The sequence below is a fragment of the Athene noctua genome, chromosome 14, assembly GCF_965140245.1.
Source record: "Athene noctua chromosome 14, bAthNoc1.hap1.1, whole genome shotgun sequence".
Lineage (NCBI taxonomy): Eukaryota > Metazoa > Chordata > Aves > Strigiformes > Strigidae > Athene > Athene noctua.
Window position 1 is genome coordinate 17230038 of NC_134050.1, and position 22333 is coordinate 17252370.

General features: G+C 38.5%; 1 protein-coding gene across 3 annotated transcripts in view; it reads right to left on the bottom strand.

Moving 5' to 3' along the window:
• KCNQ1 (potassium voltage-gated channel subfamily Q member 1) overlaps positions 1-22333 on the bottom strand; it is a 361692-nt gene that overhangs the window by 311012 nt on the left and 28347 nt on the right. For all 3 annotated transcript variants that reach the window (XM_074918270.1, XM_074918269.1, XM_074918268.1), the window contains exon 2: positions 1334-1424. In XM_074918270.1, coding sequence (XP_074774371.1) covers positions 1334-1424 — 91 coding nt within the window. The remainder of the gene's footprint in view (positions 1-1333; positions 1425-22333) is intronic.

Here is a 22333-nt window from a genome sequence, read left to right on the forward strand (position 1 = left end):
ATACAGACAATACATGCTGCATACAGTATGAACACACAAAGTGAGTTCCATGATTTCATGCGAGGGGAAAAAAAAATGGAACATCACTGGTTGTCACTAGAAGTTATTTCATTGAAACAACACATATGTAAAAAAATTACAATATATTGCAAAGATGAGTGAGATATCACAACTGAAATGCATCACAGAAATTGGAAGAAGTATCCAAAAACATAAACAACTTAAACCTGTACAAAAAGGAAACCACAAACCAGAAAAGGTACTGGATGCAGAAATACATGTATAGACTCTCTTAGCTGACAACTAATTATAATGTTGCACCTAGGAGTTCAAATATCTTACAAGTTAGTTAAAAACAATGTACCAGACATGAAGATACCTTAAACAGAAATAGTGAGATTGACACTAAATTTAATATACTATATTTTTTTTCTTACAGTATTTATATTAATTATGAAACCTTAGCATATTGAATAGATATTGATAAAATGTATTACAACTGATAGGAGTTTTAAGTAAACTTTTCCACGTTAATAATGATACCACACATAACTGATACTACTGGTACACTGCTATAAGAACTATTTCGAACAAACATTTAAATTACTAGTCAGCATTTTCTCAATAGAGTGACAGTGCTTTCATAAGTAAAATAATGGTCATTTATTTACAAATACAGAGCAATCAATGATTTAGCACTGGGGACCCCACCACCGAGGTATGTTTAAAATCATGACTCTCCAAAACTAAGGCTCTTCAATGAAACCTGATCTGGTGGGACAGTAGTACTCTTAGAACACTTCCTGATACATATCTGTTGCAGCACTAGTGTACTATAAACAAAAGGAAACTATGTTTACTCTACACAGAAGGGAAAGTGTCTAAGACAGGTGGAGCAAGTTGTCTTAACTCTAAAGTCAATGAAAATACAAGAGTTTTAAATTTGTGAAAGGAAGCTGGATCTGACATCAGCTAAAAGACAAGACTTCCACTTACTTTTTTCCCACCTATGGTAAGGTGTCTGGTCTTCAGTATGGCTGAAAAATGGATTAACGTGAGCAATATAAGGGATTCAAGCTTAATTAGAAACCATGTGTGTTGGACACAACACAGATGCCCTCTGTATAGGCCATATAGGGTAAGACTTGGGGTTTGTGCTACCATGACTTTTGGTGTTTCTGTGGCCTTACAAACTCATTAGGGAAAACCAGAAAAGCCTCTTCTCAATTAAATCATAAGGAACATTCTGCTCAATGTGGTATTAGCTCAGGAAATCAGAATTTGCACATTAAGAACAAACATGCATCAATCACATTAACATCCACATACATACCATCCAAAATAACGTCCCTGTAGCAAGAGCTGCATACTGTTCAATTGTAGAAAGCACACTGAAGATAAGGCATACGAGCACAATAAGGAAGCTGTAAATCAGAAAAAAAAAAAAAAAAATGTATAATAGTCTATCAAGAACCTAGAGGGAGGACAGATAATTATGCTGTTACAAATTATCTGTACACACAGAAATGTCATTGGTATTGGATTATCTTAAAACACAGCTAGTAACTTCTGAGTGATCCTGCTTCATGTTGAATAGTTTATTTCTCTTCAGATATTAAGTTTTTGGGCTGGACATTATCAAATGAAATCATGCAATAACATTAGCTTTAGCTACCTTTAAGACTTGCTGTTTCCTAGACCTCAGGAAAACAGCATTCCTTGTTCTTTCCCAATATAAGGGCTACTACAGCTGAATCACCACCACACAGCCCCCTCCCAACATGTTTCAAATATTTGCCTTTTTGCTGTTCCAAATTCTAATGAACTGCAGAAAGAAATCCCAACTAAGCCAGAGCTTAACAGGCTCTACCCAGAGCTTAACAGACTACCCACACTGTCTTTCTTAACCAACCCCCAAAAGGCCCCAGATAAACAAAATCTGACATTTAGTATCTGAAACACTGATTTCATTTTTAAATAAAACAAAATTTCAAAGCAAGTATCAGAGAGAAAGTGGGAATGTTTGTCTGTTTCCCGAGCCCCCCTGCCCAAGCGAGTCCTTAGGGAGGGGATCCTGGTTCCCAAGGTAAGATAGGGGCCAGCCAGGGAGTTGCAGCACACTCAGCCCAACTGCCCATGGTCCCCACCAAGCCTCTTCCCGCAGCTGGGGAGCAAGGCCGCCCAGCCCCACAGCCTCTGCCCTCAAACCCTTCCCTGAGCAGCTTCAGCTATGCCCACCACCCCACAGGACTGCTGCTTGCTTTAAGGGAACATAATGCATTTGGGAAGCAAAATATTTAAGACCCAAACTGGATGCTACCCACTACACACCAGGCACATGCAGCTTCCCATTCCCAAACAACTGTGTGTTTCTTTCTAAAACATGACATAAGCAATGAAGATGACTTAAACCAGTCACTTATTCAACAGAGAGCTATTAGGGTTATTTTTCACAATTCTGTTGAGACAAGCAACACCAACCCTTTGTACTTGACAGAAATTTGCTTCAAAATCCATTAACTAAATCATCCCCCCCCTTTACAGATCTCTAAATCAGTTCATCACTTGGGCTTTTTCCTCAGAAAAAAAAAAAAACAACAACAACAAAAAACTATTCACATAATGAATAAAATTGAACTCAAGAGGGGAAATATTAAAACTGGACAGCAGTGGCTGCAAACCGGCATGGCTCAGCTCAAGTCACCCAGGGCCTTTTTCTTTTTTTCACATAAGTGAGAACTTCATTGGGTGAAACTTCTGAAACACCCAGCAGTCAAGAAAACCAAAGTGTGTCAAGATTGACACAATAAGCTCAACTGCCCAATGATCCATTCAAAATACAGTGCATGTGAGTCCAATGCACACACAAATGATATTGTAAACACACTACAAAATCATGGAGAAAAAGTTCGTAGGTAATTAAGTATAAAAAACAAACTAGTAAGTGATAATGAACTGATGTTGATAGGATAGAGATTATAACATATTGACACACACGAGAATATACTTTTCCTAGGCAAAGTCTAAATATGTGGGCGTTTCTGATTTATCTCAAATCTTCTCCTTTCACCTTGTATCTCAAACTTTGACCATTCTTAAACAGTGTGCAGACAAGGCAGGGGAATGCAAAGATGAGCCAGTCATTTCAAACATATCATAAATGTTCCCTGAGTGCCCAGCCCTTCTCTCTGCAATACTCCCACAATCACGTAAAACCAACACACGACAGGGTGAACACAAATGGGTTCAGTTACACAGAGGTAGCTAAGGGTCTCTGGATAAAAAGTCCAACATACCAGTTCAAAGCAAACAACGAATTATATGAGATGGTGTAAGCTGTCTGAATACACCCTGAGCAGTAACAGTACTTACTATTCCCCGTGATAGTAGTAGGGTTCTTCAAAGTGTAACTCGGCCAATACGTGAAACCACAAGAGGGCACCAAAACAAAGCTAATCCCATTTCTGTACTTTTCCCAAACAAATACAGCTGAAGAGAACCTAAAAAGGATTAAAGGTGAAAGTTTGTGTGCCTAAGTGACAGGAAAATAGGGTAAATCGTTTGACAAATCTCTTTGCTTGTTACCATTAGATAAACTGAAGTCTGACACAAGAACTGCACCAAGTGCCAGTCATTACACTACTGACTTTTATGGGGTTTCATGTACATGGATCCATTGCAGTCTTGCTATTTTTTTTTCACTCCCAGAAAAACTCTTGAAATTTATCGTTGTGCTCTCTCCAAGATGAAGCATGAGACACTTTCATCCCCACAAATACACATTACCCAAGCAAAACAAAGATGTTCAGTCAGATATTGCTGCTTCTCATCTGTTTGTTCGGCATTAGACAGATGGCCACAAGGCCCCCTAGTACAACTGTGACAGTGGAGCACCACAGCCGAGCTACTAACCTTATCACACTGGCATCATTATTTTGCTTCTGAGACTAGATCAGCTGCATGTAAGGAACAGAGGGTGTAAAACTAAGAGAGAAAAAAACCTATCTGGTCCTCCTCTGGCATTAGCCTGCTGATTTTTTCCTTCCAACACTCAGCTCTTACCCTGTTTTTGTTCCAGTACTAGTGGCTTCCTCCTCCACTTCTGAGGCATAAGAAGGGAGTGAGGCACCAGGAAAATGGATTTTCTTAGATTAGTTTGCCACTTTTTTTTCTTTTTCTGACAGCTACCTCCCCTCTCTTCAGACAAAAGTGGAGCACAGATTCTCAGTTACTGCCTACTTTCAATTGTTGACAGCAGACGAGTCCACAGGAGTAAAACCGTTAGAAACAACAAGTTGCAAGGACAGACTCTGCCTCCAACTTGAATTTGCTCTATGTGAAAATCATAACTGTGAAGCCTCAGAAAACTTCCACTATGCATGTGAGAGCTGTGGGTTTTTTTTCCCCAAGCATTTAGAACGTAACTGAACTTGTGTGAATTTTCAGATTTCAGAAAATCAGACACAAAACCCTGAAAACAGAAGATAAAATTTCAAAGGCCCCAAAGCGATGTATTTTTTCAAAGCAAACGTTACAATCTTCACATGCCCAAAATAACCTTGCCACTCTTAATATTGGCTTACTACAATCACTATTACTACATTTTTCAAAAAAAGTACTCACCTTGATACAGATGCCAAGCATGTAAGCTGTGCATATATCAGACAAATTACAGGGCAACTGAAACCAACCTTACAATAAGAAGCATTAGACAAATTACTAGTGGGCAGATGTATCAGCGCTACCCTAATCAATCACATAATTCCAGATAACTAAATCAAGAGCTTTGTTTCAGACAAACTAAGCCTCGCCTGCACATCAAAGCTCTGTTGTTGGTGGAAAGACACTGGACACCTTCAGGGAGCAATTTATATCCCATATGAAACAAGTTACCATGCAAAACTTATAGTTGTTAAAGGTGGATATTTAGATTAGGCAAACTGAATGTGGGCTATCCAGGGTACATGCTAATCCCAAAACATTAGACTTCACAGAACAGTCCTTTACTCTTCACTGGATAGTAGGTAAGCTGCTTTTTTGTAACATAACAAGTGGAAAAGCATGTTACTTAACCAGCCTTGCTTCTCTACCTCAGAATAAAAAATTAAAACTACCTTCAGTCCCATATAATACCACTCAGGGACTTAAAGATCTAAGATGGATGAATGGCTTAACCAGTAGCATCAGCCACTCTGGAACACCCTGCCAAGCATACAGTCCCATGCTGGTTTCACCAGTCGTATACTGGGTAGCAGAACAAACACGCACCATTGTATCTGCCCTAACGACTCCAGTATAACACCTTTTTCCTCTAAAGGAGAGACAGACAGCAGAACCCTGAAATTTCTTTAACTCTAGCAGTCAGAAAAGGCTTAGTCTCTTGAAAACTACCTTTTATCTCTTGAAACCCGTTGCCTGTTTGCCCTCTACACGTAAATGTGATCATCTTCAAATAAGGAAGCAGAGTGATGAGTTCAGGCTTTCATCAGCTCTGATCTAACTCTCAGATTGTGGGGCCAAGCAAGCACCAGAGATGAGGCGATAGCGTGTGAAGCCTTTCATACTGCCTGTCCCAGGTTACAAAGTAGCATCTGCCTGCATCTAGATAAATCACAGATGTTGCATCAGCAGATGCACTCAGAAATACTTAACTTTGTGGTTAACTCGAATCTAACAGTGCTATGTTTCTTTAAACAGCACCAATGTTAGAAGCACCTGAACATACCTGTACTTCTGGATATGAAATCATGAAACCACTATTAAAGCAGTGGGGACACTAACGCTTGCAAAGCAGCAGATGTTTTCTTTCATGGACTCCATTTTCAGTAGACTATTACAAGGTGACCCGTTTCCTCTCACCAGCCAGCAATGTTTTACTAGAAGCCAGTTCCTGTGGTTGTCTTTTCAGGTCGGATTTTACAGGCATTGCATAGCTGGTGGAGTCATACCCAGAAGTGGAGCTATCTCAGCACGCGTGAAACAACGTCAGTGTGCACCCTCCGGTAACACTTTGAGCTCACACACATCCAGGCCTGTATACAGACTTGAGATGTGTGGCTATGCTACGTTACCTGTTAAAAAAAAAAGCACGTACACAGGCACAGGTGTATACAGAGATACATGAGACAGCATGTGCACGGATGCATGTATGTGGGCAAAGACAGAATCAATAAAATTTGGCTTACTCCACGAAGTCAGCCAGATGATTTAGATACTTTTTTGTCTCAAAGTAGTTTGAAAAGTCAGAGCATTTCCAGGGAAGAATCATGCAGCTGACGGGTAAACAGGACCAGCTAGTACATGCCCTATATTTTGCAATATATAGGAAACATATAGGGAATGTATTTAGAGCTAAAAGGGGATTTAATGGTTTCTGACTATTCTAGTATATATTTCGACTTTCAGAACAGATCCAGACTTTGGGCTTTTTCACTGACCTTAGTGACAGCTGCAGAAACCTGACACATTACAGGTAGCTATCAGTACTTTGCAGCCTCCAGCCCTAAACTGCCACTTTTTTTCTGTATTTAACTATGGGTTTAGAACATTAGTATGTCTTTTTTGTGGCTTGAAACAATGTGTGGAATGATCAAAGGAACAATTAGCTACTTTCTGAGAGATAACAATGCTCATTTAGTAAATGTCACAGGTAGGAGAACTGATAAAAGTTTATAAAATATGTCCAGAGATATGACCAGGAACATTTAAAAAAAAAAAAAACAGGTGCACAAGACAAGCTGGAAGTACTTACTCACCAGATTAATATAGTCTCATGCACCTGCAGCCGTCATCACTGAAACCTGTATTAAAATGTGGGTAGGTTTTATTTCTTCTTGCAGTGTTTCTTACATACTCTCAGTGGGAATCTTTCCATGAGTGTAGAAAAGGTTGGCGTTAGGCCCTAAATTAAGCTGAAACCTCAAAAACATTTAATAGATGAGAAGGGAGATGCAAAGTTCAGCTCAATTTATATAAACCCAACTTGAGTTCTATCCCTCCAGGAAGACAGCCAGTTTTTCCTTGTTCAATGTCATGTAAGAGCTGGCTTAAGTCTGCTCTTTAATTTCAAACTACTTTTATTCATTACAGCCATCAATCTTGAAGGTATCCCACTATCAGTACCCTTGCATAGAGGAAATACTATTTTAACTTATAACTGCTGGATCTGTGCTCTCTTTTTTGGCATGAGGTCAATGGCTAGTTGTAGTTCATCCTCTGACTACTAGAGAAAGTGACTGAAACTAAAAAAGAAATATTCTGGAAATAAATAAAAAAAAATGTCTTTGCTAACTTTATACCTACACCTCCTTCTTGAACCTCTGTCTGCACTTTACTTTTGGGCAACTCCAGTCACATGCAGGATCAATCATCAACCATGCAACTTCCTCACCAACCTTGTTTTTTGGTTTGGTTTTTACAGAGTAAATAACTTTTTTGCCATTTAGCTTTTAACTGTGATAGGTTTCACAGGTAAACAAAGTAATAGAATGTTTAACCTCCTCTAAGCATACAGCTTTAGAAGAACCGGAAAGTTGACATTGAGAATGAATGACATGAGTTTGCAGATTAAATCTGAGCAGATCCTTATCTTGATCATCAATTTGAAAACTATACTGCTGCTGCATATCCAGTTCATGTTAGTTCATTAAAATGTATGACAGCATCATTATTTCATCTTTCATCTCCATGACTTACAGTACTGACACTTACTTTTCAGCTTGTGAACACAAAGGTCAATGGTATAAAAAGGACATTTTCACACAGCTTTCCAGGCAACAAAGAGTTACTGCAATGAGGATTTAGATAGAAAACTTCAGGTAAGACACACACTGAAGACAGGGAATCGGTCTTTTACTTTGTCACATATTCTGTCTTGTTCCAGCTGTCATTTCTTACTTAATTTTCATCAGGAAAATCCTGAGAAAAAACCTGAGCAGATTTATATTACTACAAGGCAACATAAATCCCTAACCACCTCACGCAGTACTGCACAGTCATTTTCACAGTGCAACTAAGTAAACATTCATACTAACCCATATCAAGTAATTTCTTACTGCAGCAAGGCACCAGGTCTTTCCTGTTCTTTCATTCAAGGCATTTTGGGATTGCTTGAGAAAAAAATTATAATAAAAGGTGAAAGTTAGAAGGAGAATAGGTAGAACTTGTCAAATGGAGGACAGCAGACAATAAGAGAGAGCCAAGGACTCTAGATCATAAACAGCATTGCCAGGAAGCTAATACAGGATGGCAATTTATTTTATGGGATCATCATCAAGGTATAGTGTCAAGAACAAATGTCAACTGGTGCTTGTAAGAGTGAGAAACTCAGCGTTGTTTTCTGAAAAAGAAACAGGATTTCACCATGCAGAGAAAACTTTCATCCTCACTGAAATTCACACACATAAATATCCTGTATGCGTAGGTCTCATGCTGAACCCTTCAGCAAGTCTGAACTGAACACTGGACAGACCCTAATGCTGCCATGACTATGAACTACCACAGCACGGTGCCAGTCTAAGATAAAAGGCTAAATGAGCATTCAGTTATGCAAATGGTGGATGTCAGAAATCCTCTATCACTTCCTCCATTTAAAAAAAAGTGTTTGTTTTTAAGAGAATGGTCTGGTAAAGGTACACGATTAGAATGAAGGAGCCCTGTACTTCAATTCACCTTTGCCCATACCTTTGGCCAACTTTGAAATTTTTTTTAATACATGTATTTTTCTTTCAGAATATGGCTGTGAACTCTCTAATCTTTGAATAAAACTTGCGTAACTACTGCATTAGCTGTGCTATTTAACCAGTTCTGCAAACTTGTTTAGGAGAGAATTGTTTTAACTTCCAAAAATACATACATTTTCATTTGGATCTAGATCCATTATATAGGGCAAAGTAGGAAGAAAATAGTAGTAAAAACTGTAGCAAGGAGTTAGAAGAGACCAGCACCTATACAAACCATACACGAAGATGAAATAAATTAAAAAATAAAAAGTTCCTTAGTCCTAATAACAAAAAAAGAAAGGTTAAGGTTTAAATCTCTGGCCACGCAGGCTCTTTGCATGGTTTTCCTCTAAGGATTTGTCTTATCTCTTTCTGTTTTGTTTTTGAGGCAAGGGAAGGAAGGAGGGGTACAGCCCCTTCCCATCTTCCAGCCTCTCTGCGGCATGAGGATGCCCAGCAGAAGGGGAAGTATACTTGCATTCCTGCAGAGAAGCATGATTCCCTCCAGGAACGGGCTACAACAGTTTCCTGTACAACACACGCTTCCGCTCTTACGTCCTACACAGGTCAAGCTAGTAGACAGATCGCTATTCTCCGTTGTCACTTACCATCAAAAACCCTTCAACAGACAAAGTGCGAATGCTCTGTTTGTGTTAGCTTAGGGCTATCAGACGGAGCTTCCTGTTAATATGTATTTGTTCCAGCTGTAAGACAAAGTCTAGTTGGTGCTTCCTGAAGGAAACAATGGCATAATTTTTAACCAGCTCCTTGACTGCTTGTCAAAGAAATACTGTCTTCTAGCTCCCATGGGAGAAAGCAGTTTTATTGTACAAGAAAGATCATATACAATACAGGATAATTTGATACTAAGAAAAACAGGTTAGCTATACAGCTAAATAAGCAAGGCTTCTATCACATTTGCATGGCTCTTCTGGGACATTAGAGTCTGTAAAAATAATTTAAATTATGGGCAGCATACCAAAGCACAAAGCACACAATGAATCAAAAGTCATTTAGGATACAGAACCAGAATTATTGCAGGAAAGGCCCTTCAGATCTTGGCAAAGGCTATGATTGCAATAGAAATGCAAACCAGACGTCAAGATGCTTCAAGAGTAAAGGTTAACTGCTCAGAAAAAGCAGTGGTATTGCATCCTGCAATGAGGTATTGGTTCCTCTAAGAACAGGCATGGTTGAACAGAAAAAAGTTGATAGGTACTGTGGAAGAAGCTGGAAAAAGTATACACTACATTTAAAACAAGTGCATAACCCAAGAGACGTGAACGACTGGACTGCAGAAGATTCATCAGGGCTCCTCACATGGTTGATAATGAGCTTCCAATGCACCTCACCATTCACATGAAACCCCAACACAGCAACACAACAGTAGCCATGGAAGGAGTAAGCGCACATGCACAGTGGGGTAACGATGTCACCCAATACTACAAACTGAAAGAATTTTTGCAGTTCTTTTCACATGCACCTCAGGTTTAGCAAGAGTGGCTTGATGAAACACTACAAAGCAGGAGAGAAAATGTAATTTTCACAGCTTATTTTGCCTGGAATATCTTGTCCTTTTTGTCACTCTAAAATACCACTAGGAAACCAGCATAGCTCTGTGTGCTGTCCTCATCCTCTCAATTCCACATTCAGGTCTGCCCAAGTCCAAACATGAGTTGCAAACAGGGCCTTAGGACGATACATCAGTTGCACACCATTGCTGAAAGCAAACTGCTTGTTCTTACTGCCATAGAGGACTTCCCTTTTTATCAGCCAATTCTGGGTAAATTTTCATTTTAACGAGGGGAAAAAAGATAGGAGAGAGGTATGTTCTAGAGACTGACTGCCACAATACCAGTAAAACTTGTTTTCCAGGTACGGTTTTATACAGTCAGTCTGAGGGCTCACTACATCATTATTCCACTTTTCTTGTAACTGAAGACTCAAGGCAGCAAAGTTTAAAATAATTTAGTATCCAAATATTAAAAGCTCTCAGACTTTGTAAAACCCAGCTTCTGAAAAACTGCCATGCCTAGACTATTGCTCTGATTTGCTCTTATCAAACCTAAATAAATCTTTCTAAATAAAACACTGTACTTTTTAAAAAAAAAAAAAAATCCTGAAATTACTTTCCTTACATACACAATATTTCTTTAAACCAGCAATAATATTTACTTATAATAGTAAATATACTTATAATGGCTTCCCTTGTTTGGGCTGGCTGGACACTATTTTGATAGCTTCATCTGACAGCATTTTCAAGAGCTATATGTATTAGCCCTCTTGCTTGTTTGGGGTTTTTTCCTGTTTACTTTCATCACAGCAGTACTGCTACAAATCACTTTCCCTCCCCAATTAAAGACCAAAGGACACTGTATTATGCCTTCTAAAGCATATGCATATCTTATAATACTGCAGAAAAACTAGACTTGGTCAGCTTCTCAGCTCACAGAATTGCCTACTTAGTCACCAGCTTCTGGATATTGCAGGTAGCCAAGTAAGAATGCTATCCTACCCCAAAAAAGTAAAGCAAGGTGGAAGAAAGGAAACATCGACTCAACACCTAAGGAGTGAGGCACTATCCCGCAATTGTTGTACAACTAACTGATTTATTAGTGCACATACATTTGTTTACTAATTTTATTGCAGTACAAACCAGGACTTATGTTTCTGCATGTTCTATAAAGAACACCCACACTGTTAGCTCACTAAAAACCCTCCGCAACACGAAAACACCACTAACATTTTTGACAGCATCCTTTCTCTGTAGTTCTGAATAGAGTGAAACAGTAACAGGGACTAAAAAAATCACAGATAGATACACAAAGGGGGAAGAAGTAATCATACTTTGAGTTACTGACCTGGATAGATCCTTAATTTGATTTATTACAACTATCACAAAACTGATACAAGACCTGAGGAAACTCTGGCCTATCCCCTTCACCTGATCCCCCAAACACCTTTTCGTGCTCCATTCTCCTGAAACAACTCTGCCTGAAAGGCACTTTCATCAGTGCTGGCAAGTAAGATGAAGACCGTGAGAAAGATCTGAAGCAGGGATAAGTACTCTCACCACCGTTTCCATTATGATCTTCTGCTTTAATTATCTAAAGGCACAGCTGACAGATGCTTTCACAGAAGCCAGTATTCCCACCTTCTTTCGAGCTTTTCCACATTCAGTTCTCTGCTGCACATTTCTAGGGGTGATGGGGGGAGAAACACGTCACCCTTAATCCATCACAGCTTAGAATCAAGGAAGAGAAACTACATGATAGGTTAACATTCCTAAGGTGAAAACACACAAATTCAAAGATAAACATATATTCATTTCCCAAGAAGGAGAAAGTGTTTGCTGAAGGGAAGACAGATGCTTGGAAGATACAGCAACTTGACTTTCTTAGCTTGCTTTAAGCATGATGGAAATTTCAAGTACCCCTGGAGAAAAAGAATGAAAACAGTCTAGGAAGTGACAGGCAGCTTTTACATTTACAGCAACAGAATCTTTCTGTAAATACGAAAATCTCTGTACCATGAAATACAGAAATTCTCAATATTCCTTTTCCTAAAAAATCCTAAACAGGTTAAATTCCCAAATACAATCCATGCTATGCTTCTAAAGAGCTTTAGCTTTCTGCCCTCATCATACAACAGACAGTTTTCCAGGCTGAAAAGAATAAGGATAATTATTTCCATCATTCCAGCAGTCAACTTAGCTTTTTGTGGAAATTCCAATTGTCTATCACTATTCTTCTGTATCGTTTGAACTTGCATTAAAACTATTCAATACTTTGATCTATAAATTGATTTTACTCTTACAGAAAATAATCTTGCAAATCTACACAACACCCCCAAAGACACCGGCATATTTATTAATACCATACATTTCATGAGTGATAATACAAGAATCAGTAATAATACAATCACCCACAGATGAAACTGAAGCAAAACAAGTTTGGCTGTATCAAAGAAAAAAAGTATTTTCCTGAAAGCGCAAAAATGGCATGACCTGGGTCAACTGTTTTTGTTAATTGCCACCACTAATAATTTCTAATTCAAGAGCAGGTTGGCACTATCAGCATATGAGAAAAATCTGAAGTTCAGTACAAAATTATAAGAAACTTAATACTTCAGTATATCAGTAATATTCCTCCAATAGCAATCATCTGCTTGCCAATCTACAGCAGTAGCTGCAGCATACAGTAGCAAGCTGGGTACCTGAGTGAACCCAGATTCACAGAGAAAAGTAGCATCTTTCAAAATGAACCAGTAGAAGTGGAAGAAAATTAGAAAAGGTCTCAAGCATTAAATGGAATGACTTTCAGTTTCTCTGTCTTTTCCAGCCATACCCAGTGAAGGTACTGAACAGAAAAAAAATTATTAAATTCAGGATACTGAAGGAAAGCAATAAAATTAAGAAAGAAAAAAAAAAATCATCTGCCCCCAAATAAATGAAGTAACATTAAAAGAAAATTGTTTGAGAAAATTATAATCAGTTTTGAGGCCTTCATCCAAGTGACATTAGAAGGTGATTTAGTGTCCAAAATACTTAAGTTTCAAAACAGGACTTCAAACTTATACACTCAACTACCAAAGAATTTCCTTGTAAGAGAAGTTAAGATGAAGTATTAATAAAAGGTGTGAGATGCTTAATGCACTGAACCTTACCAGAACAGCTACTATTCAAGAATACAGTAGCTCTACATAACAACAACAACAAAAAAAATCAACTATTACTGGACACACAACCCTACTGTGCTCACAGTAATGGCCTCTGCGCTGAAGCTGCCAGACATGCGCTTCACTTTTCCTCTTCTGGAACTTTTCTATAGTTGGAATTTTAAAAGACTTGCCCACTATAATGACCAGAAAGTTCAGTTATAAAATGCATATTTTATATTATAAATATTAGTATATTCATTAAGACTGTTTTCCCCGACCAGCACCAATTAGAAGCATACTTACTGTAACATTATACAAGAAAAATAAATCAGCACATGTATACCTCATGGCACTGCCAACTTCAGCTGCCCAAACCACATGCTTCCACTCTTAAAAAATGAGGCATCTAAACATTTCTGGGAGTTGTCTTTTGATGCTACAGAAAAAAGAAACCCTATTTATTTTGTAGCAAAACCTTAAATTCTCAGTCAGGTAACTTCAGGAGCAAGGATTTACCAAAATCCATGAATGGAAGGAAGACCAGAGAGTTGGTAACATTCTGGGGCACACCTGAAAATGGGACACAGCCCTAGGAGGGGAAAGATAGCACAGTCCCTTTAAAGTCAGGCATACAACACCAATTTATCTCCATACGGAGCTGGCAAATATCTCGCTATATATATAAATATTATTTTTCAGTTGTAAATGAGAGCTTAGACTCAGAATTGTAACGGATATTTTTTATGTGTTTTCTTAAGATTCCCAACTTTTGCTGCTAGTCCTGCGACCTCCACAGTAGTGGAAAAGGCCTGCACACGCGTAGACCAGCTGCTTGGGCTAGCCGTCATACTACCTGCAAAACAAAGAACAGCACAAAAAAAATCTTGGATGGAAACTCTTTCTGAACTTTGTTATGCTATTCTGTGTCCCTGAACCTAAAAAGAATTGTTCCTAAACAGTATCATGTTACGGCTACGACTTGACACTACCCTTTAACATGTAGTTAATCTCATCTGAATTCAGCTGGACACTGAGCACTTGATAAATGTTTACTGAATTTGGGCTTCACTCAGGGCAGATTCCAGCTCAAAAATAAATCTTCATTTGAAACAGCAGGGGAGCTTAGCTATAAAAATAAGTTTAGGATTATTAAGATCTCCCAATATTTCTCACAATCTATCATCGCAAGACCATATGAGGAAGCAAGGGTGCAGTGCATGGGAGACAGCACACCGCATAGTCTACTATTCCAATGTTAACACAGACACAAAATAATTTCTATTACGGTTCTTACTAAGGCTTTCAAACTATACATAGCAAGTGCTTGCTAACAGAATGGAATACATCTCTGAAGACAGAGCAATACAAGTCAGAAAAAGCAAAAAAGTATTTGAATTCTTTGACAAATTGACTTAAATAAATGAAATTCCAGTCAATTGTTAACATTGCAAGACGTGACATACATAGACGTTTAAATATGAACTTGTTGTAATTGCATGGAGGAAAGCATGCAGTACATCTGCAACATTAAGATGTCAAATGTATTAAATTACTCAAATTTAGGACTCAGAAGAATTCCACCTCATTTAAGTTTTATAAATACCAGAAGTATTAGGGCATTAAGCCACAGTGCATATTATTTCAATTCCTGCATATTTCTTTATAAAGCAATATTTGTAAGTACATACTTAGCTTTAGATGTGGTCCTCTGCAATTAGTAACAATAAACATAAATTTGTAATACATAAAACTAAGTACAAGGGTGCAAGTCTCTGAGAGGGAGACCTTGAAGAGCTCTGTCTAGAAAGTCACCATTTTATGGCTAAACTACCCAGAAATATAAAATGATGATTTTCTGTCACTGCCCTTGAGATTAAGCTGTTATTTCAAGTGTATGTTTAGAAAGTGTCAGTAAAAGGTATTGATATGATCTGCCAACATATTAAGAACATCCATTTGAGTAAGATATGACCTCATGGCAAAATTATGCTTTAAGATACTATTCTTGGCCCTAAACTAGTAGACATTTTTAAAAAGTATTAACAACATTGCAGCAGCATCCAAAACCCTACAAGAACTGCAGGGTTAAGTTCACCCACCTATGTGATTCACATCTTTCCATGTGCATAACTGGCTGCCAGTCACAATGTTCAACAAGATACTCTTTGGTAGCCAATTGATTCATGGTATCTATTAATTCTACTTGTTTAGTTTTCAATCATGGGAATTACTGTTTAGAATGATATCCTGTAGATTCTGGTGGCAATGCACTGAAGGGAAAAAAGCAGGGAAGAAAGCTCAAGAGAAAAACACATTAACACAGAATCACCTATCAAGAACACTGAACATTTGGTTTGCTTTTTAACAAGTGAAGATTTGTATGGTTATAATGAAAGCCATTAGAAGCAGTCTAACATTTTGAATGCACTTCTGGAAGCACGTCATAATTAAACCATTACAATTCACATGCATCAAGTAATCCATAAAATTCTTCCAGGTAAGGATCAGATTTCCATGTACGTTCATCAACCAGGAGCTCAGCCATGATTCTCTTGAATAGATTTTCAACTTAAAGCGCTGATCCCTTTTGAACATGTAGTTCCAGCTACATATCCTAATTGCTTTTGAACACTCCATTTCTAGTGAACTCCATAAACTACAAAGTTAGTCAAGTAGAAGATTCAGGATCCTTATTCCATGCTAATCGATAAATTGTACAACAAGTAGAAAGAGTTTAGAATTATAATATTCAGGTCATACTAGTCACCTTGCAAGTCACAAGGGAAAGAAAAAAAAATTACAAAGGGCAAAAATAGATGACTTTTCAAACTGCAGCTTTAATGAAATATTTACTTTTTATTTCCAAATGATTTTAGCAACAGGCTTTCCCAGATTGAAGCATAACTTCATTTTTAATGGAATTTCTTCATAGCAGCCTAAGTAAGTCCTATAGAGTTCAGAATTTCATCCAGGCCAGACCATAAAGACATTTCTTTTGATTTTTAAAGCTTAAATAATACCACGCCTCATTTCCTTGAAGTCCACAGGACCAATTGCAGAGAGAGGGGGTTACTCTTTTTATCAATGTCAAAACCCAACCTGCAATAATTAATACTGGTTTTAGACACAAAGCACTTCCAAAGCTGCAGAAGGCTGAGGAACACCAGTAATGCCAAACAACATTAGAAGAAAAGTCAGCAGTATGGCGAAAGCCTGAAGGACAGACATGGTTTGATTAGAGACTTTGTTGAAATGGCACCTGTGCCATTGGAGAATACTTTTCTATGCAGTTTCACCTTCGTCAGTACAAACAAAAGCATTGTTCTACTTTGAAAGTCTTTGGCAGCAGATTTGGGAAAATAACAAAGTATCTCTAATGTGCACGGCACATAACGTTTGTTTCATAATCTGATGGAGCAGAATTAATTTCTTGACCGGCCGACAGGATATGCTTAATTAAAAAAAAAAAAAAAAGTGGAAGGGAGCTTTCTTAATCTATGTACTCCTTTTTCTCTTCTCCAAGTAATTGCCTGGGCAGATTCCTACCCTAGGAGTCCGCATGTGACTACCACATGAAGCAACACTGAATGCCAGAAACTGGATACCAGTGCAAGCCTCTGGCTTTTAAATATTATACACTGTTTATATTTTCCTTAATATTTCTTAAATAAATACAGTAGATGGTGACACAGATTTTGAATATCTGCTGCTCAAAGGGCCACAACCATTAAAAATATAAGCAAATAAATAAATAGCAGTTTCCTGTGCCCAAGGTGCCTTCCCCATAAAATAATCACCTTTACAAAAGAGAGTTATTACAACTGGTCTCAAAAAAAGAACCTAAGGACAACTAATTTATAATTTATAAACTTCACATTTCCAGATTTCCTTTTATAATACTGTTCCCCATTAGTCAACAAATACCAAAAGAAAATCATGCTATTATGAGATATCCTAACAAATTCTGTTGATGTGAATTCCTAACTGGGAAGGAGGGGGCAATTTCATTTCACATTGTTCATCTCTGACACAGATTTATGGGGGAACAGTATTTTATAGTAAAAGGTAGAAATCTGGCTCTGGACCTTCATTTGAGCTCAGCAAATCCTAACATTGCAGATAAAGAAATACGTGGGGCATATCAGTAAAAAAAGTATTTGTTTGATCAGTGAAGCCATGAAGTCCCTCAGCAATAGACTTTAATAAAAAAACCCAATTATTCTGAACAGTGAAAAGCTTCTTTATCTGAAACAACAATCCCTGAACTTTTATAAGTGATCCATGAAGTTTTTGTGCCTTGCTCAAGTCAGCAGATAAACATGTTTCTCATTTACCTCAGCCACTTAAGCAGAATTTAAAATAGTATTATCACTCCCACAGTAAAGAAGACTTCCAGAAACTGGCTCTTTTTTAACCAATAAAAATCACCTGTTCGAAAGATTTTTTTTTTTTTCATGACTGACTCCTTTACATAAGGTAAATTGTTAGGTAAACCGTTGCTGTTCCCCATCATGATTAAGAGACAGGAGCACAGGAACAGTTTGAGGATGGAAAGCATCAGAAGTTAAGCATTCATAAGAGTGGTGGAAAAAGAGGTTCAGGGAAGAGACAAAGTCTGTCTGGAGTACAGGCATGGGAGAAAAGAGGCTCCTGAGGGAAGACTCCAGCAGATGGCCCCAAAGCAGCAGCAAGTTTTCTCAGATCAGCCATGGACAAGGAGTGACACTTCCAGTAGTTTTCTGTGCAAGGGCAAGCTGAAATCCCAACTCCAGTCTGGCCTGCTGGTACTGATGCTTTTGAGAAGGCACCCTCGTTTTATTAAACTGAGCGAAAGCTTTATTTTATTTATGCATTTATTTTTTAATAACATACATACACAAAACTTAATATGATCAAAAGTTATGATTGCTTAAATGGACATGTATTTTTTTAACTTAAATTTTCTAAGCACGTTGTTTCTTTTTACCAACCTTCCTCTTTTTGGCTTAGGCAATAAAAGACAAGCCATTAATTGTAACTAAAAAGCCTTTTCCCCTCCCTTTTTTCCCTCAAAACGTAAATTTTACATTTCAGAGAAAAATTAGAATTATCTACAGTAAGTTTTGAGACAAATGTTTTTATATTGCAATGTTTTTCAATGGATATCCTGATCCTGCCCTTCATAAGCCATTAAATATCAATGTGACAGAAACCATACAGTTACAGTGCTGCACAGCTTTTCAAAAGCTTCTTCCATTGTGATTAAAAAACTTCAAACCATTGTAGAAAGTATTTTAGGCAGTCGTTTTCCAGTAATAATAGGTCAGAAACAAGGTACTACACATATTTCATTACATGTCATTACTCACACACTTCCAAGGTTAGTTGTGTCAAAGCCATTTTAAGAAACTTAGGAATGGTTTCTCCTGCAAGAACATCTAAAAGGCACATGCTCAAAAGTAATGCATTCTGCTTAAAAATTACTGCATTCTGAAATGGGACTTTCAGGTCTCATGAAAATGTCTTCCTTAAATCTATTCCTTTGGAAAATTTGTTTCATTAATCACAGCTGAAAACTAAACTGGCCTTCCTCTGTGTTCAGGAAGGCACGCTTTGCCCCAGTGCAGCTGTGCTGATTAATGAACTTGCTGTCTAAGAAAATCAAAAGATTAAAATGAGAGAAGTTTCCTTTTTTTAATTTTTTAATTTATTTTTTTTTTTTTTTTAACATGACAGTGGAATAAAGAGCAGCAGATGCTAACATATTGTCTATAGATCCTTTAGGCAGACAAATCTGTCACAGAGTAAACAATAACACTGTGCAGAGGCAACTGCAGAACTGAACCAGCTAAAACACCACCCACAAAAAGCTTTTAGAAGTCTTGGAAAGGTGCTTCTGTTTTGCTGGGGGTGAGGGGGGGTGTTTGGGTTTTTTTTTTTAATGTTTACTCAGCCTGGTATTCCTGTTTACGTTACAGCCACCACCACTTGTATTATTGATGCACCACGAGAAGGCTTTTAGAAGGTAATTTTGTTTTCACCTTAATAATCAGCCTGTAGTTCATTAGAAGTGGAAAAAACCCCTATTCATAACTATTTACAGCTCACCTCTCTATCTGTAGTAAACATACACACACTAATGATTATAGAGAACCTCAGAGCTATCAAAGCAATTAACATAAATTATGGGTGGCCATCTTTTCCATGCTTTGCAATATATACTGTGACAAGATAGGTTTAGTTCTAGGTGAAATAACTTACATTAAGAAATCTTTCATTCCATCACCTTCTCCACTTAGTATTCTAAAGAAATTCAGTAGTATCTAGTTTTTTTACTTGACTTTTTCCTAAAATTCCACCATCTTCTTACTTGCCATCTATCAATTAGTCATGCATTAAAGTCTGACACTTCAAAGATATGGTACAAGCCAAGAACTGAAGTTCTGCATAACTTCTACCCCAGTATACTTCCTGATCTCAGGCAGTTCCCTTGCTCCAACAGACTGACCTTTACTGAAAGCAGACATACATACCGTATGTTGCAGGTTTGCAGGCACAGAGCCATACTTCGGTCAAGTTAACACTGGGGTGGGAAGGATGCTAGCTATTTCCTAAATGCATGCAAACTCCCACTGCAGTGACCTATGTAGCAATTATTGTCTTCATTTGCTAGCAAAGAAAAATGAACAGCAGAGAGATTAAGTGGCTTGTACAAAGTCACATAGCAAGTCTAATGCAGAGCCGAAGATAGTTCCCCAATGACCTGGCTTCTGAGTTTCACACAGTGAGATTTCCACATGCTGGCTGGGCCAGCGCTTCACAACAAAGAAACCAGCAAGCAGAGAGAGGGCAGCCTCCTGTCTTTGCCCCGTGGCTTACACTGGAGTTAGCATCCCCCAGCCATTCGCCAATTCCAGCGCAGCCACCACCAAGCCTGGACACGGACACTGCAGATGTTTTCTGCCAGCTCAGCAGGGACAAAGGCGGCTGCATCCCAACAAGTCCAAGCCCTCAGCGTGCCGGCCATCTACCACACACACACACACACACACACACACCCCGTGCCCAACGCTGAGCACTCGGCTGGTCAGTAATGTCAAGGGTGGAAGCCTGAAGAACTGGGACCACCCCCAAGACAGACCCTGACCCAATCCTTCTGCACCCCTGGCACCCTCTCCTCCTTGTCTTCTAGGGCAGGGCAACCCCTGCATTCCCCCTCAGCAAAGGGGAGACATCCTGCCTGGGGGTGGGGGGATGGAAGATGTGGGGACATAAGGACTGAAACTGCTTTGGCCACACCAAAGGCTCCCGCCCTCACTTTCAACATTCATCTCTGTATTTTTCTTTCCTACAATAAACACTACTGACTCTCCCCACAACCTAACACTTAACAGTCTGTGGTCTCCCATCAGAAACTGCTTAACTACTTTGTCATGACAGCTAGGAAGATGTGTTTAAATAGTAAGAAATTTTTATCTTATGGAGGAGGCTTACAGAGAGTTGCTTGTAAGCATGGGGAGGAAGTGTTTGCTTGATAATTTCACTCAAAGGAATGAAACCAGAAAGCAAAAGTTGATAAGAGTCCCTAAACTGGCCTTATGACACTAAGAAAATGATACAGAGTGGATAAACTGCAGGCCTTAAAAACCGAAGTCATATAGCTTATATACAAAACATTGAAAGACAGAGGTCACTAGTAATGCCAAGACAACAGTGAAAGGGCAAAATCAACTGATTTAAAAAAGTGCTTTATAGCAGCATCATGTATATTTACAAGCAGAGCAAGGCTACCTTTGTCAAAGATAAGAGTACTGACTCAAATAGGAGAGGATATTAACTTCGATGAGTTTTGTGTGCCAAAAGGGCCACAGAACGCCATATGTCTCCTTGCATCTTATACCAGAAAATGCTCAAGGCATAGTTGTATGCAAGGACTTAAGAACCCATGTTGAAGATAAAACCCCATGTTACAAGCTTGAGCCTTAGGGAAGAATCAGTATTTCTTACTAATATTTGGAAAGACAACTGTGCAGCACTGAAGCCTGGTGATTTTTGCTTAGTAAGTATTTTGCGATTTAGCTAGCAAAGGGCTGAAACACACCATTCTCTGAAGAAGCCTTTTCCATTCCATTGAACTCCCAAATACCAAGGGTGCCTTAATTTTGCACGTGCAGAAGAGATGTCCACTTACACAGAGATGAAGAGTCACACCACAGCAGTAGGCACAGACACAGATCTCTTTGCACCGCCCAGTCTCTGCAGCAAGACAAGTCCTTGCATGAGCATTCTCTATTGGGATAAATTAATTTCCACCTATTATAAGGCAGCCAATATCCATTGGGGTTTTCATTGCCTTTTTTTTAAACCTATGTGACCTTTCAAGTGTTATGATGGACAAATCTTCCAGTATTTCTTTCTGGCCTTGTTAACACCATAACAGGTTGTGGGACCACGCAATAAAGAAATGAGCATCTGAGCAGTGTTCAAGCCCAAAGAGGTACAGAGTGCCAAGATCTTCAAAGCTGTATCAGGTACACAAGAAGTCAAGGGCAGGTGTGAAATATGAAAGGTGTTTTATTTCAAGTAAGTGACAGGAAGATTCAGGTTTTCTGGTTTTATTTTGGGAGAAGGGGAACAAAGAAGGAAAGAAGCTAAAGCACTGACTGCACTACAGGTATTTTACCCAAGTCAGCAATAAAGTCATCTCTAATCCAAAGCCAAAGTAGTACCAGGACAGATTAACCAGTATTTGTGCCCATCATATAGAGAGAAGGGAAGAGTGGCTGACGTGCAATCATTTCAGTGTGTGATGACACAGCACTCGAAGTTGTTACATCACACAGTACCAGTACAGATTAAATAGCCACTGTCTTGTCTTGAGTCAGAATTAAGTTTAAGGATTAGATTTATTGTGTGTTTAAGAATAGAACGAAAGCAGGATTAAAGACTTTAACCATACCACTTGTTCCATCAAA